We start from the raw sequence: 25,242 nt of genomic DNA on the forward strand, positions 1-25,242 counted from the left end.
ACTACACACGTCCCTATAACAACCGCGATATGATCCTTCGAAAGGCGGTGACGTGGTGCATCCCAGTCGCATGAACGCCGCACAAGCACGGCACGAAGATGAAAGGGTAGAGCCTGGGAATCCTTCGGTCTGATCATCAATCACGTTGCAAACAAGCATCATGCCGGTAAAAGTTCTCTACGCGAGATGGACGTGAACCATGGGACAGCACGAAACAGTCTTGCGCGATATGCGCGATTCTAGTTCCCGCAAGCAAGCCAAACTCAATCGCTGGTCGTCGCTCAATGGCGAAACTCTCTTTTCGGCGATATCGTTATTTGGTAGCGAGAGTGGTAGTGAGGCGATCCCGAACGGTGGATGCCCAACGCTGTCCCTAGCATCAGGTTCCGGAACGAGTCGCAAGGAGAATACGAAGGTGATCCGGCGATGGCGGCATGGCGCAATGGTACTTTCCACGAGTCGGCCCTTGAGTGTGATCACTGTTTTCTGACTCAAACGTTGTTCCGGGAAGAGAGAGTGAGTGTGCTGAGTTGGACGATGCGGGCGCGCAGGGACGAGCCTTGATGTTGGCTAGAAGCTGGGATCATCCCATCTCTGATCGTCCGCACGGTCATATCACACACCAAGAAGCCTTAGTCCCGGAGCATTAGCCCGCCTGGCGCTAGAATGCGGTTCGTGTGCTTTGGGATGCGAACGGGCAAAGGGTGGGCGTGGGCGTTCGCGCGACGCGGAAATTGGGCGATCACAGCTGTCAGGCTGGGTGTCCTGGGTGCAGCTATGACTCTGGCAGCATGCTGGTACACTGTGGATGCTCCGACGGTTTGGCCTGCGCAAAGACTGGTATTAATGTCCGAGATAACTGCTATCGGCTTGGGGCTCGTTGCGGGATACGGTGCTTGCTGATACTCACCGCCACGTGCTGCCAGCACGAATGCGACACAGATACCCACAATAGCACCGCCGTTGTTGGCATAGCTGCCATAGCTGTCGGCACTTGGGATTCTCACAAAGACGGCGCAGACGGCTGTCGATCGCGGTTCTTTAGGCAAATCTTCGCGTCTTACCATGACAGTGGCATCACCTGCTCTCTCTGTCGGAAATTTCGGACGAAGCTCGCGGTGATGAGAGGGGGTCCTGGTCGACGGCAGGATGCGAGTCCAAGGTCCCTGCTTGACTGCCTTGTCATGAGTAGCGGAGAGGAGGAGGGGCAACGGTCGGTGTTATGGATAATTCCGTGCAAACCTCCTTCTCGAAGGTCTGGCGCGCAGGGATCATGGCTGATAGTTTAGAGTGCTATTCGCAAGGCCGCGTAGGGCGGCAGTAGCAACAATCTCGCAACAATTTCGCAGGCAAATCGCCCAGCCATGATAATCTAGGGAAAGATTGCCTGGAGCAAGATTGCGTGCATCCGATGATAGAGCGCTCTGACCTGCACAGCTGCAGAAGTAGGTGTTGGAGGTTCTGCGTGGTGGTGTTATTTCGAAAACGTCGTCATCCCACCTGGGCACCATGGACCGTCGCGCGTTTGGTTCCGACGCAAAGGTTCGTTGATTGGTGATGGTGCTGATTAGAGGCAACGCTGAGTGGCTGTCATTACGAAGGTACCCCTCCCTCGGTACCTTCAATACTTGACTGCACCAGTCGTGACGGCAAAATGGTACGATACGTTCCCTTGATCGCCGCTGGGCGTGCGCATCGGTTCTTGGTTGTCGGAATTGATAGACGCATGGTGACAACATATGTTGGCGCACTGTTTTCTGTAAGCGGATGCGCGCAGCAACAGGATTCTTGTGTGGCTGGGGGAATCGTAGGCGTAGGCATAGGCTTTGTGCTAGAAGGCTGCTTGGAGTCTCCCCTGCCGTCGCCGTATGGCCCGTATTGCCAGGCTCATCAATCTTCTCGTTCTGGATGCGCCATGATTGCAAGCGAGATGGAACTAGAACCTGAGACACTTGCGCAAAACCAAGATGATGCGCAGATCTTTCGCGAGCACGATCCAAGGGCTTGAAGGGGCGCTCCGATCCACCTGCACCAACAACCCGATTGGCAGGAACCGTGTGCCAGCTCGAATCAAGGGAACTGCTGACGAGGCGACGCTCCTTCATCTCCATCCCGCGATTGCTTTTTGTAGTCTTGTTCAGCGGCCGTCTTCGCTAAACTTTATCACACCTCCGGCAAGTAGTACACTCTCCGTCATCAATGCGCACGAGAGCTTGGAATTGCTTGTTGAGTTTCAGGGCCTCGACCGAGGGGATTGCTTTTCGCCGTTCTGTGGGGAGACAATGCGTGGCGGCGCTCTGTGCGGTGTCGTGTCCGTTGCAAAGGATTCAAAGGATTCCTCCTCCGCCAAACGGATAGACGAGTGGACAGGGGTCTGGAATCAGACCATTTGTTTTCCTTTTGACGGCAGCCAGTGAGCCACACGCAACCGACCTCACTCAATGTTGACGTCGGCCCCTGGGTGGAGAGCCCGCATGACGAGTTTGGTTAACGAGCCGTTACCGTTACGATTGGCGCCGCAATGCTGGTTTCAGTATTATTGAAAGCACGACTTTGTTATTCCGTGATATCCCACATGGTTTGATGAGAGACCCGGGGTTCGGAGAATAGTTAAGTGACGATCGTCACTCAAAGCTCATGCGTTCATGTGCTGGAACGCCTGCGGGAGGATGGGGCCAGACTATGTTGGCAAGCCACATGCGATCCCGAATAACCGCTGTATGCTGCAGCCGAACATCGGACCTGCGCTGGGCGTTGTTGAGGTCATGCCATTGAGCTCTGAACAAACGGCTCAGTATAGAAGAAGCAGCAGCATGCAAGCATAAGCGACGTTTGGCAACCACGTTTAGAGTAGAATGCGGACTTTTGCATTACGGAGAAATTTGTTCCCTAAAAATCAGTCGATAATCGGAGAGGACATGGCCTGGCTCAGAGTCAGTGGCACAGTATCGCCTCCACGTCTCCTAACTGACGGCGCATGACAGTTGACTCCGTGTACACCTTCAGCGCACTCACTTCGTTCCAGAGTGGGATTCACTGATCGACACGGTAATGGACTCGGGAAGACGTGCCTCTGAGCGAATGCATATTTTTATCCATATAGACCGTGGCGAGGCGGAATGGTTCGATAGTCCGGACTTGGCTTCATGGACAACCGTTTTGGGGTCCACAGATGTCGTTTACAGAACGATATGACCTATCCGGGAAAGAGTGGACGGGTAAATGTCTCCTTGAACTTGAGCCCTGATCATAATGCAGTGCAATAAGCATCCAACGTAAGATTGACACGGGAGATGCCCCAGTGACTCCAACGATCTGCAGGAATCCAGAAAATCGTTATGACTGCTCGAATATAGTCCAGGAACATGCGGTAATCCCGGAGATGTATCAACTACCGTGGGTCTTGCCGGGTTGGAAGCGTGGGCAAGCAGCTTGGAAGTGATGGCGACCGATGGCGACTGCCTCTCGCATACGGATTAATTATTACGCGAAGACAACGACATGGATAACCCGTCAGGAACGATCTATGCGCGCTCGACGTGTCGTAAGTGTCAAGTGTGGCTCTGACGTGTCCGGTTTCCACTAGGTTTAGAAGGCGACTGACATGCAATGCGAAACATCGTTTCGCTCAATGAATCCACAACAACACAGGCAATAGCATGAAAGTAACTGGATTTCGTAGACAGTATTGATTTGATCGGTTTTGGCGCATGGTGGAGCATTGAATTCGCTCATGCAGGATCCCTACTATAATACAAGAAAATAAGGGCGGCTTGTTGGACTAATGCCATGCGCCTTGATGCGATAGCAAACAGCTGACCGGACTAGAAACTAAAGTTGACTGAAGGTAGCGTACATTATCGCAGTAGTAGCGATATAGGATATCGTTGGTGACACGAGAAAGAAACTCCGGTGAAATGCATGACAAGATGGGAAGCGCCCGAAACGCCGATGCGTGAAAGTGGTATCGTTGGCAAGATGCGGCTGAACAAAGCATTTCGTGGGTGGGACCACTACATGGTAGGTCGAGGCTTGTCAGGCCGATTGCGTGAGACAGTTGGTGAGGGCTCTTAGCTCGTTATGTCGTCAGGGTGGTACTGGAAGCCGCGTGGCAACCTCGCTCGTGTCGCTTCATGTTGCTGCGCACGCTGAACGCTTTGCCACATCCAGGCTGCGGGCACTTGTAGGGCTTCTCGCCTGTGTGACTGTGACTGTGGATGCGCAGGCTGCTTGGCCGCGAGAAGGCCTTGTTGCAAGTCGAGCAGATGTACCGATCCTGAGACTGGGGAAACTGAGACTGGCTAGAGGTGCTAATGTAGTGGTGGTGTTGCCATGGGTTGGAGCCGTTCGAAGCCGGGCTGGGCACAGGAGCCGGCAGGGGTATCGAGTGTGGCTGGAAGTTGGAAGGAAGCGGGCGCTGCGCATACATGGCAGTGCTGTTGTAAGAGTGCTGCTCAGGCGAGTAGAATGAAGTTGTAGAGGCAGCGCCTGGTGATGACTGATACGGCGACTGGCCATAGATGGAGGTACTGTAGGGAGACATGGAGTGCGACTGCAGCGAATCGCGCTTCATTGGAGGCATCGATGAGAAGGACTGGCGCTGCTGGTGCGGCTCCATGTTGTTGAGCGAGCCGCCGACGAAGTAGGGCGCGGATGCAGCAGAGTGGTTTGATGCAGCGGAGGGAGACTGGGTACCGTCGTGTGCCACGTCTGGGTGCATTGGCGGTGTCGGAGGCAGTGTCATCCTGGGGTTGCTCGGCGCAGGCACTTGAGCGTAGACGGTTTGTGACGGTTGCTGCATGGCTCCTGCCCCTCCCTGCTGTGCTTGCCTTAGTTGCGGCGATGACGACTGGCGGTGCTGTGACTGAGGACTTTGGGAAGCTGCGATGAGTCAGTATGGAAGTGAGAGAAGGTGCAGTGGTTGGCGCCTACCTGTCTCGGAAGCAGCCTTGTCGTTCCCAGCAAACTCGAGGAGACTTGAGATAGAAGGCAGTGAAGGCTTCTTCTCCTCTGCTGGTGGTGAGGGCGGCGATTGCGGCCGTTGCTGCTGCTGTTGTGGTTGATGTGTGTATTGTTGGTGTTGATGTTGCTGCTGTTGTTGCTGGCGGTACTGCTGCTCGACCTGAGGTTGAGATGGAGTATGCACGGGATATGAGGAGGCGGCAACACCCGACATGGGGAAGGCGCGAGGTTGCGACTGCTGGAAGTAGGCCGGGTGCTGGAACGACTCGCGCTCCCTAACGCTGCCGTGTACCATACTGGCGAGATGCATTGCCATGGAGGAGGTGGTTGTCACGGGTCACAGCAGTGGCTGCGTAACAAGAGAGAGAGGAGTGGGTGAAGGGAGTTGGATGATGACGAGATGGAGAGTAGTCAAGGCGACGGGTACAAGCAGATGTAGAGCCAGGAATTCGGGCCTGCAGCATTCAAGTACGGTGTCGAGGGGATTGGCGAGATTCAGCACGAAGCCCGTTCGCACCGTAGCGTCGTCAGTGGGCCTGTCGTTCCCTGTCCAAATTGCGTTTGAGCGGGCGATGAGGCGGCGGACCGTTGTCAAAAAGCCCACGTCCCACTCGAGTTAGCCCGAGACGCTCAGTCCCTTGCAACGGCAATGCAGATGACAGACGGACGAGGTTTAGAGTGAAGATGTGCACGCCCCGTAGTAATGCCTTGGCCGAGCGATCCGCCCACGCATCCCAGACGTGCCAATCGACGCTGCACCGGCGCAACAGCGCTTTTGGGACAGCCACGGCAGGGGCCCTGGCCGCGGTGCTAGGACAGGCCACTCTGCACTGCAGATCGACCGTTCCAGGAGATACCTGAGGAGAATCCTCGTGGGCTTGTCGGAAGCAAGTAAGCTGCAGAGCCGCTGGGATCGAGTGAATGCCCGCGACGTTCCCAACGGGGCGGAACAACCCTCGCCGATTCCTCTCACGCTGCTGCCGCCAGATGACGACTCAGGCCGCACGTCGCCGACTGCTGCGTCCTGCCAGCTGGCCTCCAACGGCGCTTGGGTTGACGATGCAAAGGGTCCTGGCTGCACGGGCGCTGGGGCTGCACCGATCGGTACTCCTGCCAGACTCCAGAGCGCACTGCCGACGTGCTGTCCAGCAGTCGAGAGATCCACCGCGGCCTGTATCTCTGGGAGCGGCGGCGAGACAATACGGATCGCGCTGACGAAGGATTACGCAGGGGGTGAGGCTTGGGAACGGCTGCGATGCTGGCCTTCGGAAAGAGACAACGATGAGACGTGCGAGTCTCGGTGCTGCGCCTTTGGCACACTTTAAAGAAGCCACCACTGTCCACCCACCTCATGCCGCCCTCGTGAAAGGGCACCGTCGCAAGCCATGGCAGTCAACTAGACGATAGCACCGTATCGTCCCGGGGGCGTTTGGCTCGAGGCAAGTCACTGCGGAAGCGAGCCAAGCGCCTCGTGCAGCAGAAGCTGTCTAGTCCTACCCACCAGGCGATGCCTTGACCATTGTTACGACTGCATTTCCTAAAAATCTGATCCCGCATTAGAGAGGGTCCGCCTGCAGTGATGCACATGGCTGCAGCCGCGCTGGGTGAAGCGAAGCATCGCGCGCGGGATGATTTGCTGGCAATTATTGGAGGCGGTCGACTTTCTGGCACGTCTGGTGGTGCGCGGTCGTACACAGCTGTCTAACCACCGTCACCGCCATGACGGGCGAACTCGACGGGCAGTCACGGGACTGACTCGTCCCAACCTCACTCATTACCTTCTCCAGTACATGTCCCAGCACGCTGCATCGAGAACGCTCACCGCATGTTTGCTTGCTCCAGCTAGCAGGTTAGGCCGTGTGCCAGCGACAGATTGGTTTCAGCAAAAAGGCAAGCGCGGGACGTCAGAACGACGGCTCGACGGCTGTTGCCTCTTTGCAGCGACAGTCTCCGACCCCAGCACGCGACGTCTCTGCGGCGCCGCCAGGGCGGGATGGCGGCGTTATCCCATGTCTTGGCCTCGTTCGTCTGTGGAGGATCTCGTCGAAAGAGGCGGGTCGATCAGCGACAAGCGCATGCAGCTAATCCCGGGGGCCACGTTGGCTGTCACCATCTGCTCACTACTCTAGCCGACCTCCCGCCATCCAACCACGCTGCCCTCTGCCATGCTTAGGAGCGCCTTCGAGAAACAAGCTGCGCGCGAGTGAGATGCCACCGCAGCCTGCCACCGCGTGCTTATGTATCGTCCACCACGAGGCGCCGCAGATCTAGCAACCCAAGCCGAGTGTCTAGTGTCTAGTGCTCAAAAGGAAGACTGCGGTTACCGTGCAATTTCTTTACTGCGTCGTCGTCAGGAGCATGATGCGTTCCGGCGTCGCACAGCATCTTCCCAGCTCGGTGCAACACGACCTCGTGGCTCTTCTCTTCGCTAGAACAATCGAAGCACAAGACTTGCAGGGCTATCGTGTGTACCACCACCGACGCAGACGTGAGCGACCGTGGCATCCCACTCTATTGGTGCTGCCGGTCTAGAGAAATGGGCACAGACGTGACCTCAGGGCTTCCGTTGATGGAATTTGGGAATTTCATCGCTTAGGCCTGCGCGAGTGCCGGGCGTCTTGCACATCACATTACCACCGTCCTGGATACCTCATTCGCAGTCTACATCAGATGTCATGGTGCGCACTTCACAATCTGTCAAATCTGAACAGCTGCACCACCATGCAGAACATAATTTTGATCGATGGCCAGTCTCCAGCAACAAAAATTGCGTATCTGCATGGCAGAATGCGAACGCTGAACAGGGTGCATGATCTCCCGGAAGACCACCACCCAGGGACGCTGCGTCCGGTCTCAGGGAGCGCGGGACTGGCAGGGATACCGATACTTGGACCGCATCATGATCCATCATCAGCGGGAACACGCTTACTGCAAGGAGCCTCCCTAGTGCTTTCCGAGCGATTGTCTCGGCGTTTCATTTTCACGAATCGGCAACCCAGCGGCATGTCACCCACCTTCTTACCCGAAGCTTCTCCGTGTCTTCCAACACCTCTTCCCAAAACCCGACACCGTCCTCAATTTCACAGCATATCGCAGTGCGAACGTGGTTGTATCAGATACCCGCTGCGTTCCATGGGTCAGTGGAAGCAGCTTTGGCCTGGCCCCTGTACGTCGCACCCCCGTCTGCTCCATGCATGACGCTCTCCAGGGTTTCTCCGGCTAAAGCGCCCAAGCTGGATAAGCCCGAAGATTGCAAGGCTGTTCTCATCGTCAGGCGTCTCATTGGCCCTGACCGACAAAAATATTACATCGAACTGCCGGGATTCGTCCAGCGTCCACATCGTGTGATGCTCAGACGAGGGCTATGCGAACTTGTACTTTAAGCCATGACGCAGCCACGCGCTCTCGCTACGAGCAACAACCATGTTCATCATTCCAGACATCACGGAACAACTCACCGTTTATTGTAAAGCGAGCAGCTATAGTTAGTCTGCAGCAGAAACTCTTAGGTGGGTATGTTTTTGGAATGCCTCACCAGAAGATGAAGGCAGAACGTCATGCACGAGCTTTGAGCAACTACCCGGACAACTGGCTCCGCAATCGTCTTCGTTGCATACATCGGTGGGTTTGGTTCGAACTCGTAAGGGTATACCCTGGCAGGTTGACTCCTCTCAGCGCTTACTCGTGTAAATTAGGCAAAGAAATGAGCCCAACCAGAATGAGGCGGAACCGACAGATTGGAGATATCGCGAGATGGCCAGCAGTACCCGGTACGCAGGATTGTTAAGAACACATGGTCTGCTCTGAGCTGCATCGGACACATCTATCGAGCCTTGTTCTTGCACTGCGCTGCAAATTATGACCATCTACTCTTCTTCCGAGCAAATTCGGGTCCAGTCCAGATTCAGAGTTCCTGGAGACACGGAGATTATCTCTCGATACCCTCTAACATGATAAGATTCACCATCCGCGACCCTTCAATCGCGGTGCCATCAATGCAATGGGTCAAACTGGTGCCTACCTACCAGAAGATCACGTCCGATCCTTTGCGCCACTGTTACCGGGGCGCAATTTGCGCTGCAAGAACCCCTTGCGGAGTTGGACGATGTTGGCAATACGGCTAATACGTCGTGTCTGTGGTCAAACAGCACTGCGGTGTGTTTTGAGGCGTCCCCGGGAATCGAGCATACTTTGTCTTCAATCTCCCCAACCTCGTTGCTGTTTTGAATCCGCACACAGGGGTTCGGGTGAAGCAACAACAGCAGCCACCAAGCGGGCCGAATGGGGCAGTAGGGAACCCAAAGAGTCGACGGCGAAAATGAGCGGCCCAGTTGTGTGTCTCGCACCCTGTTCCCTTCCCACCGTTTTGAGCATGTTTTCCGGATCCATTGCGCCACGACAAGGGACCGCGTAGATCATTCCTGATCACCGCGTCGAGGTGGGCTCGGCTGACAGTGAGATTCACCAGGATATCGTGCGGCCAAGTGTCAGATCAGCCGGATCAGAGGGGCTGCCAACCAATGCCGTCTTTGCCGGATCACGGGTGAATTCTATTTCGCCTTCGATCTAACCGTCCATTCGTATGCTATGCACATCGCCGCCGATGAATCCCCATAAGCAAGGTGTTCGGTACGACTTCCATTCATGGCTGCGGCGGTACCTGCCGCGGATATGCCTGCCTCGTCAGAATGACCCTCGTCAGAAGACGGAGAAGCTGATTCAGTATGGGGAACCATATGTCCAGTGCCGCTGTTTCAGCCGTTCAACTTCGAGATCCACTTCTGCAAGACATTCAAGCCATTCACCAGCTAACCATCTCTGGCTCTGCAAAAGCACGACCACATCAAACAAGGCATGTGGAGCTCGCAATGTGAAGCTCATGTAACCTTCGAGCCGGACCAGTTGCGTATCAGCGGCCGCCGATACTCGATAGTGGATTCAAATTGTGGAAAAGCGATATCTTCCAGACATGACTGGATACCTGAGGCTTCTTTTTCTAGGCCCCTGTTCAAGTGACTCGGCCTGACCCACCAACGTCCGCGTCGGCCTGCCTCACTCCCCTGTCATTGCAGAAATCGTTAGCGCACCCTCCTCCGCGTGGCTGACGCTCAGCGAGTTTATTCGTGAACGTTGCGTGACAGGACGTTAGTATCGTTTGGTCGGCGCCATCACAACGCTACCGGCGATACCATGAGATCGCTGCTACTGCTACACGCTCACGGCCTTGCTCACCGTATCCGGTCTACTCCAAGTGTCAGATCTCGAGGAGTCGCATCTAGTGTTACCCCGTTTCTTCCTTATTCAAGCCAGCAATGCGACGGGGTGAGGAGTCAATACGTGACCTGCTGAGAGTCTCCCGCGGCAGCACAAGGCTTGCTTCTGAAAAGTGGTCCGACATCCGCATACGGCCTGTATCCCGCCACATGATTTCCACCACTGGGAATCTTCCTCCCTTCGCAGTGCTCCAGAAGGATCACATAGTCGCGATCGGCGCCGATCTATGCTCAACATGATCCGCAATTATAGCGCCAGGGGGTACTCAAGGAGAGTTTTGTTCACACGGCGGTCGATTCACAGGTGCATAATGAACGCAGGACCAAGCTCACCAGTTTGCCGCTGTCAATGCGCTGGACTCTAGACCTGGTATTATGCTGAAGCAGTGGCCTAAGCCGTTAGTGACCGTTGATGTTGTTTTTTCCGCAACGTCTATCCGAAGGAAGCTCTCTGCGGGACACGAATGCGCAGCCCATCGACGATGTGAAGGAGTCGAAGGATGCACCGCAAGATTAGCCCGAGGGGCCCACGACACGTCAATCACGAACCCACGATCTCCGTTTGAACTTCGGCTTCTAATGACTAGCACACGTGAGACCCGGTCCCGCGGGCAGATCCCAAGTGCTTTCCAATGATTACGGATCAGCCTGTCCGTCTGAGATCGAGTTCGTGTGTCGGCACCCGCGCATATCTCGCATTCGGAAGCCCACCCGCTACATCCCAATCTGCAAAGGTCATCACACGTAAGGGCATAACCGCGCCGGGGTTTTGGATGTCGAGCCCCGCGACAAAGACGAAAAGGTCGCGAAAGGCTTCGCAGTTTGATGACCCAGTGACCCTGTTATTACTGCGAGGCGCTTCAGTGTATGCAGCTGCAACAGTATACTCCGAAGCTACTGCTGCAACTGAATATTGGGTGTGTTGCATTGCATATCGCCGAACAGCGCGCAGCAAACGACACTGCCGTGAGCAAGGGTGGGGCACAAGATCACTGTCACGGTCTGTCGGTCCTTTAACAACGTGAAACTGTCAGCAGATCCACGTTTATCGACCTGGCTGTCGGGAGCCGCACCGCCCAAGTCAAATGTGTACGTGGACATCACTCTATCTAAACCTAATCTCCATCAACTCCGGGTAAGGGCTTTTACGTGTGGTGGCCATGTAATACCGGTCGGGCTTATGCAGCCTGAGGATCATAGCATGGGTCTTTGTCCTTGCTTCCTTTGACCTACCCCATGTTGGTAAGCTCCGTGCAATCTCGATCGCTCAGGAATATGGGTTTTATTTTTCTCTGCCAGACTGCATGCATGCGATACGATCTGCTCCGCAAGCAATGCAGTAAGTTGCTGTGCCGTGCGTGAAAACCGTCGCAGATACATTGGTACTTCGCCGACGACGTTTACCTGCAGCCGAAGGAAGGGGGTGGTATGCGGGCCTAAGTTGAACGAGATGTAACGTACATCGCAATATCTGTTTAGCTTCTTTCTTGGATCATGTCGATACCCGAACCCAGTGCGGGATCTGCCAGCCTGCGTGCTCCAAACTTGATATGCCGCAACGGAGGCAAGTATGACGACATGAACGGGCCCACAACGTCTATCACCAAGGTCCCAGATCAAGACACTCCGAAGCCCCCACTTTCCGATACGTGACCGACATCATACTGGAACAACATCTTGGTCGGAACACGAGGAAGGGGTCTTGGTTACTGTACCAGAAATGCAAGGCAAGCAATATACCTGCCACTGCAATCCTTCTACGTCATTCGTGGGAAAACCACACCCCTGGTAGAAGTAAGAGCACGCACGCATAACTCATTGCACTCCCGCACACATCCTGCAGCCCAGCCAGCCACCCCAGCTTACCCGAGCTCGGAGCCGCCGCAATCCCATCCCTCCCTTCCCTTCCCCCATCACATCACGCACCCTCGCTCTATACCAGGGTAATCTTATCATCTGCATCTCTTACCTCGTATATCCCGCCAATTCGCCAAAAGGCTTGGGTCATAATGGCAGGCCCCCAGTCTACTAACTACTAACTTGGTTCCGGCAGCGGTTCTTCTTTTCTCTCCGCATATGCGCCGTTGATCCGCCCCTTCTGCACTGCTGCTCTCTCCACGCTCGTATGACGTGTGCCATTCTGTGCACCAAGCTCTACAGTACAGTGACGCCGGATGGAAGGGTCTCCGTGGAATAATGCCGCGCCTTATATGTACGCTGTACATTCGCTTCACCTCAACCTTTTCGTTTGCCTGGCGAATCGCTTAGGTGTACACCGTACCATATACTCATCTCGCTCAGTCGCTCACGCGCGCCTTTATGCGCACGCGAATGCAAGCTTGCCATACACTAAAGCCGCAAGCGAGGACGGCCTTCTCTGTCTAGTCTGCTCGCTATTCGTCTCCTCATCGTCGATTTTCCGTGCGTTCATTTCTGCCACCGGCCAATGAGTCTTCCTGCATTTTGTAGGTGAAAGCGACGGTGTGTTCTCGGATTCAAGTGTCAAGGGTAAGCGAAGGATTCTTGATAGTCGCAAGATGCGATGCGGGCTTAGCGCGGATCTATGATCTGGGTTGATCGCGCGGGTCAAAAGATGGGGCTGGCGTTTGCAGAGGGTTGGTCGTGATGGAGGGGGGTGACGTGGTTGTGACGGCTGGGAAGGCAGTATGTGGCTCGGGTGAAGGGCTGGTGTATGGCTGTGTCGATGCCAGTGCGGTGTATAGTGCCGTATACGAATGACGGGTCATGACTTTGTGAGGTGATGCCTACGGGGAATACTCCGCAGTTGATACGCCAATTTGAAGTCACCTAGGTCAAATTTACGGCCTTTAGTACATGTCTTGAAATTTCCTGTCGAGTTCGCACAATCCAGCATCTCGAAGGAGACAAACCCTATAGTTGATAGCACAACTCTTCCCATGGAGTACAAAGAGGCTACATAACCAACACACCCCATAACAGCAACCAAATCGCCATATTTATACCTCCTACGTTACCCACAGAGAACCACTGCCAGGTAATCTAAGGTTAACTTTACATGCCCTTGAGCTCCCTAGCGCTATGGATACGCTACATCGTTTATATCCACCTTTCTCTAGCCATATCAACTTGACATAAGGTTTGGCCCATCTGTCATACTACTTACACTACATACAAGATAATAGTAAGCTATAGCACATAGATCTGTATTATAGTACATTATTCCTGTGCCGATGTTCTAGTCACTAGGCTAAGAATTGTTAGTTCTTGATATTATTAAACTAATCTTACGTGTAACACTTTCGAAGTACTAGTAGCAAAGAGAACAAAGGGGTAAAGCGTAAGACCGTAGTCGTGTACATGCTTTACATTGATAGTGCAGCCACGGAAGTGAAGACAGCAATGCCGATAACCTGGCGAAACGATAATTCTTTCGCGGCAAAGACAAACTTTGACGGGCAAAGTCATTATAACAAGAAGAAATGATATACGGAGACATAGTGTGAGAACTTAATGAGCTGAGCCCAATCGACTGTGATGTATATGCGAGAAAGTGTTTCTCTTGAGGAGGGTTTGATGGTAGACGCATCTGACGTATTCTCAACAAGTTGATCGCATTTGTCTAATGCAGCAGGTAGCATACCACACCTACTCTTCACTACTTGATCTTCCGGTGAATGCGCTCGTGATTGCTTAGTCACGATTATCTGCATACCTCTAATACCCTCACGAGTATGCACAGAAATACAGTGAGCTACTTCTTTTCGTCCGCCGCAGAAATGAAGGAGCAGCACATTCGCACATACAGCGTGACAAAGATTCCTGCGTGATCATCCGATTACATGCATAACTAGTACCAGAAGGTGGCCTTATTTGTATGAGAAGAGAAGTGAAGAGTAGTATGTATGTCGTCATGCAAAGCTGCGGAGAGCGAGGAGACAATGATCATAACGTAGGTTGATTGTAGCCTACTTGAAACCTTCGAGACGGGTGTTTGATACCACTCATGCCTGATCATCAGATATATCTCTCTCCCGTGAACAACATTCTCACCATCGGACTACTCCTCCCGTACCCATATGCTCATCTTCGCAAGCCACTCGTGAGAAATTTGAATCGGGAAACCCGCCGCACCAAATATCTGGGTGCCATTCATGACGTGCGTATAAGACTCAAGCATCGTAGCATAGGCCCTTGTCTCCGGATTGTTGGCAACTACCGGGTTGTCCCAATCGTAACTGATGCAATCCACGTCCGGAGCTTTGTCATTGTTCAAAAAGAGCGCGGCAGGACCTTTGCGGTGTGGTGCCTCGGTTGCGAGATCGGCGATGATTTGTTTGACAGGAGCTCCAGAGTAGCTGGAAATCACAAGCGAAGATTCGTTGATGGCCAGAAAACCCTCAGGTTCGGTCACAGTCTGGATCGGTACTGGTAGCTCAGACAGTAATGCGCGGTCACGTTCTGTGTAAGCGGAGTCTTGTGCGATTATCGTGATTGGATTTTCGAGTGGCACGCCGTTCTGCTTGTATAGTCGGGTGAGATCTAGAGCGAGAGTACTAGCAACAACGTGCTTTGACATCGACTTTACACTCTCCATGTTAGATCCGTGTAGGGTTCCCATGCCTATGCAGACAATGTTGGAGATCGGAGCGGTATGCTTGAAGCTCTGGACGCTTTCAAGAAAAGTAGGTCGTGCCTTGCTGCCACCCCACGAGACTAGTTGTGCGAACTTGCTGTAGTACGTAGCCGCGTTGGCCAGATAGCTTTTTTCCATCGCCATTTTCTCACACTCGCCGTGGACTGGGAGTAAATGCCATGTCTTGGCCTTCTCGTGCTGCGAAGAGACAGCGAGGTGATGGGGTCCCCGGTAACTTAAGACGGGATGTTCCCTAGCGGAATGTTAACGTAACAGATACGCGGTCTAATGTGTAACTACACGTTGTACATACCCAGGAAGACAGGCACGCTTGGGTTGGAGGACCACAGTCTGACCGAAGCAAGTCGTCAAGGTAATCTCTTGACCTTCTCCAATCAGAGGAAGTTGATTTGCGGCATTGCGAAGCATGAGGCGACTGTAGATAGGTCGGTCTCCGCGTGAAGCCATGAATGCGTTGAAGTCAACGACTCTGCGAGAGTTGTTTGTGGATCCAATTCCGATTTCCTCAAGCACCTCGGCGAGGGGCTCGTGAGTCTGGATGGGAAGTGTCTCGTTGGCGAATTCCTGGAATTGCTGCGCGCCGATGGGACACATATACCACCACATGGCAGCTGCTGGCGCGGCTGAACAGTTCATTCCCAACGATGCAGGCTGTATACCCCATGTGTTCTCCATTATCGTTGGTTATCGTAGTGCTAGAAGATTCGGTATCGAATGAGACGTCGAGAATGATCGGAGTGGGTAGTTGGAAACCGTGACGGGCGATATGCTGACAATGGTGGAAGCGTGGGACGATACTGTGGGGGTAACGATATTGACAATGGGTTGATGATGATGTAGAGTGTAAGAGCCAGCTGGGGATGGAAGTAAACATGACCCGAGGTTGTGAGCAGATGCTTCATGCACGTATGCCACTGCCGCTGACGGTGACGTGAGGGAAGAACAAACCTGGATCCATGGGCTGGGTAAGAGCATACCGCAGCGCCGTCGGTAAAGCCCGCCGTTCTGCCACTCCTGCGATTGTGAGTGCCGATAGTGATAGCATTGCTCTAAAATACCACATCCAGTAGCCCTGTAGCTATCACAAGTGATGATGGAAAAGCTTCAGCCACCGAAGCGTACTCGGTGAATGTTCCAAAGGCCACCGGAAATGCTTTGGTAGCCATCCGGAGTGTCTTTCAGGTACTTTCCGATCCTTGAACTGCTCTTGCATATCATTCATCAGAAGTGTGGCTTCCGCGCAGCCGATCGAGATATCTTATGTAACCTCCCACATTGAGTAGAAGCTGCGAATGAGATGAGAACATCTTCCCTCGGAGACAATGAGCGAGCGTAACGCGTAAGACACGCGCATTGCATCAATGCGATGCTTCTGTGACCGTCGCGAGGCGTGACCCCTGGATCCAGGCTCATCGTAGATAGCCTGGATAGATTCCGTGATCTTGAGCGAAAGCGCGTTGAGCTAAGTTGGGAGGTGCAACCACTCTTGAGGTGGCTGCTGTGTTGCAGGGTACGCGCGCAAGGACGATGACGCGATAGCGCGGAAATTGACCACTAGCGTCATCAGGTGTCGCAATAATTCGTGAGACTCTTGGCATTCACAGCAATAACTATAATAACAGCGCTTTACAACATTGTATATTATAATATAAATAACATAGTAAAAGAAGCTTATAAAGCTAAAATATATTATAATAAAAAAGTTATAAAAAAGAGTTGTAAGTACTGCGTGTTGTGCGCAAATGCCAAGAGTCTCACGAATTATTGCGACACCTAATGGCGTCCTTTTCTGTCGCGTCGTCTCTACGTGACGCGTCTCTTACCCTCCAGCACCTCAGACAAAGAAAAAGCTGAACAGGTGCGCCAAAGTCTCTATTAGAACAAAGACAAGAGTTTTAAAAGAAGTTAAGGCAATGTAGTCTTGTTAGATTTTTCTCTTCTAGATTTACTTCGTGGAGGTAGCTGTCCACTTCTTCCCTTGAATGGGTGCCAGCCCTGGAGGGCACCTTCGGGTCTGCATCGTCATATGGTCGCAAGCCTCATCCAAGCACTCATTCACTGTCGAAGTGATTGAGTAGACTCCTCCAGACACATATTACCTGTTAGTATCTGTGCAATCGGCCATAGCTTGGACGGTCTCGATTTTCACCTCGGCCTGGGCGTGTGTCGCCACCCGTGTAGCGCCTAGTATCAACGAAGAAGAGGATGCGCCTTTGACTTTCGCTAGACTCTTGGCTTGGTTTGGGCGGGTTATGAAATTTGTACCTTGGTCTGCGAGATGATTGTGATAGCTTTGAGGCGGTTCGCTGGAGTGCTGTTGGATGCTTCACCGCAGTACCGTGGTCGTTGTATCAAACTCGTAACGCGCCCGCTACAACATGAAATACATGATTTGAGCATTCAGCACTCCCAAGGAACATTGTATAAGCCTTTTCCCTTCTTTGTAGCATGGAAGCATCGTAAACTCCAAGCGCAGACCTCAGTATACGTAGTCCCAAAGCGGCCCTTGTATAGTTGTGATTTACCGATACTTAATTGCTTTGTATGTGATGCATCAATCTTGATAATTTTCTAGGCCCCAAAGCAATACGTTGTAACAACAAATGTCAATTTCGTGCTTTCTCTGGCCGTTGCGGATGCTACGAGCGGAATTTATGTCCTCTGATACTCAACCACGGTGTACCCCAATATGGCCTTGACAAGGTATCCAATGCGTAAATGACAGTAGGTAGCGCAGCATCGCTATCTACAGTGGGGAAAAGCAGGCCGAACATTTGAAGTAGATTAGTACTTTGGCCATATTCTGTCCTAGCACGTCTAAATCGTTGTGATGTTTGGAGCGCAAGACACCTATGGACTGGCACATAAGCTGCGACAATCCTCTGCCGCATGTGTACGTTCAGCTGACCACATATGGATTTATTCCAGCCTACAGTCCTGTGTAGCGCTGAGCCTCTGCTTACCAAGATGCAGTTTCTAATGTCGAGATAGCATATACAATGCCTCGTTTCGTGGATAGGGTCTTGTGTACCTGCGGCAGTTATCGTTGCTAGCATCGGCTACAGGTACTTTGTTAGTAAGTCGCTCAATCCTTTTGTTGAGACTTTCGCGCGCTAACGCCGTTAGTGTTTGCGTGCCTTACGCTGTTCCGGCAGTAGTCCTGCAGACAGTGTTCTGGGGTATTTAAAGACGAAATTGTGGTACAAGTGACGGATGCGACGAGGAGCAGCGAGCGTGGAAGTAGGAACACGCATATGATGCTCGGGCCTCAGGGTCTAGTTGTAACTGGGCGAGACGTGTGCGATACTGGTAGCCAGGTTTCGAAAGCCTCTCGGGCTTTTGAGTTTGTCGCATCACAGTCGCGTCGACAAGTTTCCTTTACCATGTTTCAGCGTGAGCCAATTAGGCATGTGCTCTGGTAAGCAGAGATACGGTGTGGGCGCAGGAAGGTATATCCGGCGAACATCAGGAATGCAGGGAGCCGAAGGGGACTAGGGCGGGCGAAAACCATGCAGACCCGTGGGTGGAATAATCAGAATCTGAACAATTTTAGTGCAGCCAGCGCGCGTATATACAAGCCGCCCCTCCACGCTCCCTTCCGTCTATCTGCCCTCGCTTTTTCAGTTTTCCTGTATTGTATAGACTCTCCACTCTTCCGTTGGGGCGTCTCTACATCCACGCTTGATACCCGGGGTTTTCACCCTCTCGCGCTGTTGGGCACCGCTTACGCTTGAGCCGCCGCGAATAATTCCAGACCGTATCGATAAGCCCCTCCACCAAAAAGAAATCGCTCGTCGCAGATTCACAGCGCAGCACCACTCACCCCTACCGGCTTCTCTCGCAGATGCCGCACTCTGAGTCGCCGCCTATGGCTCCCGCTATTGTCGTCGACAAGGCCAGCGCAGCCCCTGCGCCCTCGCAGGAGGATGTCAACGCCTTCATCAGCAGCATCGTCACCGCAAAGACGTCGCACGCCTCGGTCGACGCCGCCTACGCCCTCACGACTCTCCTCCAGAACTCAGTAGGCTTCCGCGGCCTCACTGGCTATGGCATACTCGAGGAGATCAAGAAATCGGCGGCCAACAAGAAGGACGCCGTGCGGAGAGAGGGCGCCATGAACGCCCTCGGTGCCTTCTTCGAGCGCCTCCCGCGCACACAACGCCTGACAGAGGCCATCTTCCTCGTCCAGAACGAAGGGCTGGTACCCATGGTCCTTGACCTGCTGGCAGACAAGACTGGCTCCGTCAAGGAGTCGGCCAAGTACGCTCTCGACTCGCTGTTCGAGAACCTCAGCGCTGAGGCCAAGGTCTTCGGCCTCTTGCCTGTGCTGACCAAGTACCTGGGCAAGAAGTCCGGAAAGTGGCAGGGTGCTGCTTTCGCCTACGAGCTCATCGGCCGCATGGCCGACAAGGCCAAGATGGGCATGGAGAGCCTCGAGGTCGAGAAGGAGAAGGATGTTCTCCGCGAGTCCATGGGCAAGAAGCTCGAGGGTCTCATCCCTATCGTCGAGGCCGGCATGCACGATCTCAAGAACGAGGTAAGATTTCTCGCGCGCTATCTCACAGCCACCGTACTAACCACGAACAGGTCGCAAAGCAGTCTGTCAAGACGATGAACAGCCTCACCACCCTCCTCCAGAACGACGATATCGCGCCCCGGATACCCCTCCTCGTCAAGGCCATCGAAGACCCCTCCACAACCAGTCTGCAGAAGGCCATCCACGCTCTATCCCAGACCACCTTCGTCGCTATTGTCACATCACCCGTCCTTGCTATGGTCACACCTCTGCTCGAGCGCTCTCTGAACATGCCTTCCACATCTCAGGAGGTCACCCGCCAGACTGTCGTCGTAGTCGAGAACTTGACCAAGCTCGTTCACGACCCTATCGAGGCCCGCGCCTTTTTGCCCAAGCTTCGCCCAGGTGTGCAGTCCGTCAAGGACCGCGCTTCCCTGCCTGAAGTCCGAGAGATCGGCCAGCGTGCGCTCGACGTTATCGAGAAGGCCATGGCCGACCCAGACCACAACATCGACAGCGGCGCCATCGCGAGGACACAACCATCGGATGTTCAGAAGGTTATCGAGAAGCAGATCACCGCTTCTGCCAACCTCCTTGACTTCCCCGGAGACGCGGAGGTCTTGGCTATCACCAAGAGGTACATCTCCGAGATGATTGCTGAGGTTGTTGATCAGCGCGAGCTTCAGCGCCTGCCAAAGCTCGTTGGCCCCTACCTGGAGCCTCTGCTCAACGCCGGAGACGCCGACAAGGTCGCAGAGGCCGTGCACCAGTTCTACGTGGACGAGGACCACCGCAAGTTCGGCCAGCCCGTCAAGGAGGATGACGGAGAGACGGAGATCGTTAACGCTGTCTTCTCCCTAGGATACGGTGGCATGTTGCTCCTCTCGCACACCAACCTTCGCCTGCTCAAGGGCCACCGCTACGGTCTTTGCGGTCGCAACGGTGCTGGAAAGTCTACCCTCATGCGCAGTATCGCAAGCGGCAAGCTGGAAGGTTTCCCTTCTCAAGACGAAGTCAAGACATGTTTCGTCGAGCACAACCAGGGAGAAGACGCTGATCTCTCTATTCTTGAGTACATCGTTCGCGACCCGCGCTTCGCGGACGAGAGCCGCGAGCGTATCTCCGAGGTTCTCGAGGAGGTCGGTTTCACCGCTGGCCCCGAAGGCAGGCAGTCCGCCAAGGTCGGCTCTCTGTCCGGAGGATGGAAGATGAAGCTCGCTTTGGCCCGTGCTATGCTTATGCGCGCCGACGTGCTCCTCCTTGACGAGCCCACTAACCATCTGGATGTTGCCAATGTCGCTTGGCTCGGAAAGTACCTCAAGTCCCACACTGAGATCACTAGCTTGATCGTTTCTCACGACTCTGGTTTCCTCGACGAAGTCTGCACCGACATTTACCACTACGAGCAAAAGAAGCTGGTCTGCTACAAGGGCAACCTGGCTGATTTCGTTCGACAGAAGCCGGAAGCGAAGAGCTACTACACGCTCTCGGATACCCAGGTCAAATTCAAGTTCCCCCCTCCTGGTATCCTCACTGGTGTCAAGTCGAACACTCGATCCATCCTGCGCATGACAAACTGCTCCTACACCTACCCTGGCGCTTCCAAGCCATCGCTCACCGATGCTTCTTGCAACTTGTCTCTGTCATCCCGAGTCGCCATTATCGGTGCCAACGGTGCTGGTAAATCTACGCTCATCAAGATGCTTACTGGCGAGACCGTCCCTCAAGAAGGTACCGTCGAGAAGCACCCCAACTTGCGTATCGGTTACATCAAGCAGCACGCTCTTGAGCACGTCGAGATGCACATGGAGAAGACTCCCAACCAGTACCTCCAATGGCGTTACGCCAACGGTGACGATCGTGAGGTGCTCATGAAGCAGACACGTGTGCTCAGCGAGGAAGACAAGAAGCAGATGGAAACTCCCATCGATCTAGGCGACGGCTCAGGCCCCCGTAGGATCGAGGCACTCATTGGTCGTGCGAAGTACAAGAAGACCTTCCAGTACGAGGTCAAGTGGTTGCACATGCTGCCCAAATACAACACCCAGATCTCGCGTGAGACGCTTCTCGAGAAGGGCTTCTCCAAGCTTGTCCAGGAGTTCGACGATCACGAGTCGTCGCGTGAGGGTCTCGGTTACCGTGTCTTGGAGCCCAAGGTCATCTCCAAGCATTTCGAGGATCTCGGTATGGATCCCGAGATTGCGAACCACAATGAGATCTCTGGCCTTTCCGGAGGACAGAAGGTCAAGGTCGTGCTTGCCGGTGCCATGTGGAACAACCCCCATCTTCTCGTCTTGGACGAACCCACTAACTTCTTGGACCGCGACTCTCTCGGTGGTCTCGCTGTTGCTATCCGCGACTACAAGGGTGGTGTGATCATGATCTCGCACAACGAAGAATTCGTCGGTGCTCTCTGCCCCGAGCAGTGGCACGTCGCCGACGGTCGCGTCACGCACAAGGGCCACCTTGCCGTCAACATGGACCGTTTCGAGGACTCGCGCCCCGGATCCAGCAATGTTAGCAGCAACGTGAGCTCCGCTGCCCCGTCCACCACCGGTACTCCAGTCATGAGTGACGCCGAGGGCAACAAGGACGATATGAAGTTCAGGTCGAGGAAGAAGAAGAAGATGACCAAGAAGGAGCTCAAGGACCGTGAGGTCAGGCGTAGATTGAGGTACATTGACTGGTTGAACAGCCCCAAGGTATGTTTTTTCCCATTCCACCCACATCGATGCAGATTACTAACATTTCACTAGGGTACTCCTCAGCCACCCAACACTGATGACGAGGCCGAGTAGATGTTGTTGCAACTGTTTCGGATTATGATCGCATTATGATATCTTAGACTATGCAGATTTGCATTGCTCGGCGTTTAATAGAGGCCTGGATGATTGACTGCATTTGCGTCACCGATAGATTTTGAACGTCTGGCTGCATCCTTATGATAAATCAAAAGCATTTCCTTTTCTTCAAGCTACAGTATTTTTCCTGATTTGCGTGAGTCTTGCTACTCTATATGAGCTGCGTTTGCCTATTTTGACGTGTGAGCACCAACGCTACCCGGTAGGGTCCAGCAATGTGAGAAGGTACCTAGAGTTGATACATCATACTGCCGTAGTAATTTAGTTACTCGATGGGTAAGTAATGCGGTCTTAATTGTGCTTCTGCGTTCAATAGTGTAGACGTATACTGCAGAGCTGCTTGAGATGTCGTCGCGTGTATTGTTTTTGCTGTTTAGAATCCCTGATGCTTGAACTCCTACATGCCGCCCGGTCATACTGTCATTTGGCTTCTTCACTCGTTCATCAGTGCGGTGGTTCGATCGGTGGGTGCAGAGCACAGATTGCGTGCACTTCGCTCCTTCCACCTTCACTATCTCACCAATCTCACCAGTCCACTGCCCCACCTGGGCACCCAACGAACACTCACGCTCCGCAAGTCGGACCCTGAAAGGCCCAAGGTGAGTATCGCCTCCCAACAGCTTTTGCCTAGCGGGATAGCAAACGCCTGCAGCTGCTCTCTCGCCTTACTCCATATAAGCCCGCCTTTCTTCTCTTCCCCTTTCCATCACCTTCCCCCACCACCCCTCTCCACCATCAACCCCTCCACACTCTCTATATCACACACAACTACGACGACAGTACCTTCAAGTACGCTTCCATGAAGCTCACCACTGTCGCCCTCACTGGGCTGGTGGCGCTCGTCGCTGCCTCGCCGGTCGAGACTACCACCGCTGCTGCGGCTTCTGTGTACGAGAACGATGATGTTCACACGTAAGTCGCCTCGCCTTTCGTTCACGCTGTAAGAGGGTAGTATACTGACTGCCAACAGGTACAAGTGCGACAGCGACAAATATGTCCTCTCTTGCCTCCGTTCGGGCACCTGCTCTTTCATCGAGGAGTGTTCCTTCAAGTGCGCCAAGAACACCAAAGGTGCTTGGTGTACCGGTTCGGCGACTGCTACCAGTGTTGAGGATCGAGATGTTGGTGGCCCTTCAGCTATGCACTTGAGCAACGACGACGTCAAGTAAGTAAACTCCATCGTTCACCAAGGAATGATCATTAATCTTGTCGCTACAGGTATTCCTGCACTAAAGATGAGTGGATCCTCGCCTGTCCCGTCAACGCCGCTTGCGCTACCATTGAGTATTGCCTGGTCAAATGCATCGCGAATGAGCGAGGTGCTGAGTGCTCGCCCGGTACATCCGAGAAGCGTGACGTCGATTCGGATATTCATATCGAGGACAAGAAGACCTACGAATGCGCCAAGGATCGCACTGGTGTCTTGGTCTGCCAGTATGGCTTCTGCCAAACCGACCACTACTGCAAGAAGGGATGGAAGTGTCGCGACAACTGCAACTGCTGCAAGAAGCCCAGCATGTTCGACCGAGACGTCGACGACGCCGACATTACTGAGGCACCTCCACGGTCCAAGGACGCATCTAGCAATGTAAGCACTCTCCTGTATTCTCATTGAGCTCGAAGAGATCTGAGTTCCAGGCTCGGGTTCGCTCCCATCTCACCTCCGATGGCTACAATTTATGTCGCAGATCTTTCTAGGTTGAAGTGTACATCATCTTAGCAAGTGTGTACTTGTTAAGATTTAGTTGCATGCATACTGCAAACTGCGACACGAATTCTTTCCACCCCTGACCACTACATCACTCTCCCGCAATAGCACATTGCTAACAAAAGCCTTCAGGCCCCCACCGTCGTCGAGTCGGACACTTTGGCCAAGCGTGATCCTACCTGTGCGCCTGGAACCTATACCTGCCTGGAATCCGCGTCAACGGGTGCCTGGGTCATGACCTGCGACTACAAGGGTGCGTGGCAGTACTCGTCGAACTGCGGAGATTTGAAGTGCCTCGAGCGATCCGATGGAGCCGCCCATTGCTGGAACCCGGGACCGGAGTGGAACACGGATCCAGCAGCCGCCAAGCGTGAGGCTTCCTGCATGCCTGGGACCTATTCCTGCCACGAGGACGAATCAACGGGTACCTGGATCATGACCTGCGACTACCGGGGCAAGTGGGTGCAATCTGCCAACTGTGGAGATTTGAAGTGCCTCGCGCTATCCAATGGTGCCGCGCATTGCTGGAACCCAGGACCAGAGTGGGACACGACAAATGGAGCTCGCGATGAACCATCCCAAGTTTCATCGCGTGCTGCTCCATCTCTGTCCTGTGAGCCTGGAGTATTCGGTTGCGGCTTCAACTCTGCCACAGGAACCAGCTGGGTAATTACTTGTTCTTCAGAAGGAATCTGGTAAGTTCTTTGTTCTACGAAGTGTATTTGATACATGTACTGACTTGGTACCTCTACCTCTGCAGGCTGTGGTCATCCGACTGTGGTAAGGGACAGACCTGTGATCTAGCAGCTGACGGGAAATCTGCCCACTGTAAGCCGGATGCGAAGCCTACCATTGGAGCCCGCGACGAGCTTCTCCAAGTCCCATCAGAGCTGGCTCCATCTATGTCTTGCTCACCTGGAGCGTTCAACTGCGCCTATAACAACGCGACTCAGACGGAATGGACTGTCACTTGCGAGCAGTCTGGATCCTACTGGCAGTGGTCTGCCGACTGCGGTAAGGGTTGGAAGTGCGTTTCGGACGGTCGTGTTGCACACTGCGTCCCAAAACAAGCTTTGTTCGAAGCGTGGGAAGCTTGGGAGGCTACCCAGACCTCCACATCGACTCTCGAGGTTGAGGCTTCAGCAAAGGCTTGAGCGGGGTCTGAGATAACAGAGTAGAAGGATGTGAGAATGAGAGCGATCGGTGCGCGCGGCCTTACGGATACGCCTGGTGGGTACGCCGACTCCTCCAAAAGCATGCAAGGCGCAGATGGCAGTCGCTAGTAG

General features: G+C 53.8%; 4 protein-coding genes across 4 annotated transcripts; 2 read left to right on the top strand and 2 right to left on the bottom strand.

Moving 5' to 3' along the window:
• Positions 1-4,078: 4,078 nt before the first annotated feature.
• Positions 4,079-5,272, bottom strand: J4E78_006258 (uncharacterized protein; the record flags this gene model as incomplete). The annotated part of the gene is made up of 2 exons (XM_049366871.1): positions 4,079-4,881; positions 4,933-5,272. 2 exons carry the CDS (start codon positions 5,270-5,272, stop codon positions 4,079-4,081), a joined length of 1,143 nt encoding a protein of 380 aa, XP_049221577.1.
• A 9,002-nt stretch (positions 5,273-14,274) lies between these two features.
• On the bottom strand, positions 14,275-15,477 carry J4E78_006259 (uncharacterized protein; the record flags this gene model as incomplete). Its single annotated transcript, XM_049366872.1, has 2 exons — positions 14,275-15,103; positions 15,164-15,477. The coding sequence occupies 2 exons, from the start codon at positions 15,475-15,477 to the stop codon at positions 14,275-14,277; spliced, it is 1,143 nt and encodes a 380-aa protein (XP_049221578.1).
• A 3,238-nt stretch (positions 15,478-18,715) lies between these two features.
• On the top strand, positions 18,716-22,185 carry J4E78_006260 (uncharacterized protein; the record flags this gene model as incomplete). The annotated part of the gene is made up of 3 exons (XM_049366873.1): positions 18,716-19,408; positions 19,459-22,089; positions 22,144-22,185. The coding sequence occupies 3 exons, from the start codon at positions 18,716-18,718 to the stop codon at positions 22,183-22,185; spliced, it is 3,366 nt and encodes a 1,121-aa protein (XP_049221579.1).
• Positions 22,186-22,520: 335 nt separating this feature from the next.
• Positions 22,521-25,110, top strand: J4E78_006261 (uncharacterized protein; the record flags this gene model as incomplete). Its single annotated transcript, XM_049366874.1, has 7 exons — positions 22,521-22,524; positions 22,781-22,847; positions 23,029-23,160; positions 23,219-23,413; positions 23,467-23,836; positions 24,089-24,622; positions 24,790-25,110. 7 exons carry the CDS (start codon positions 22,521-22,523, stop codon positions 25,108-25,110), a joined length of 1,623 nt encoding a protein of 540 aa, XP_049221580.1.
• Positions 25,111-25,242: the final 132 nt, after the last annotated feature.

Source organism: Alternaria triticimaculans (assembly GCF_023758025.1).
Source record: "Alternaria triticimaculans strain BMP 0046 chromosome Unknown scaffold_8, whole genome shotgun sequence".
Classification (NCBI taxonomy): Eukaryota; Fungi; Ascomycota; class Dothideomycetes; order Pleosporales; family Pleosporaceae; genus Alternaria; species Alternaria triticimaculans.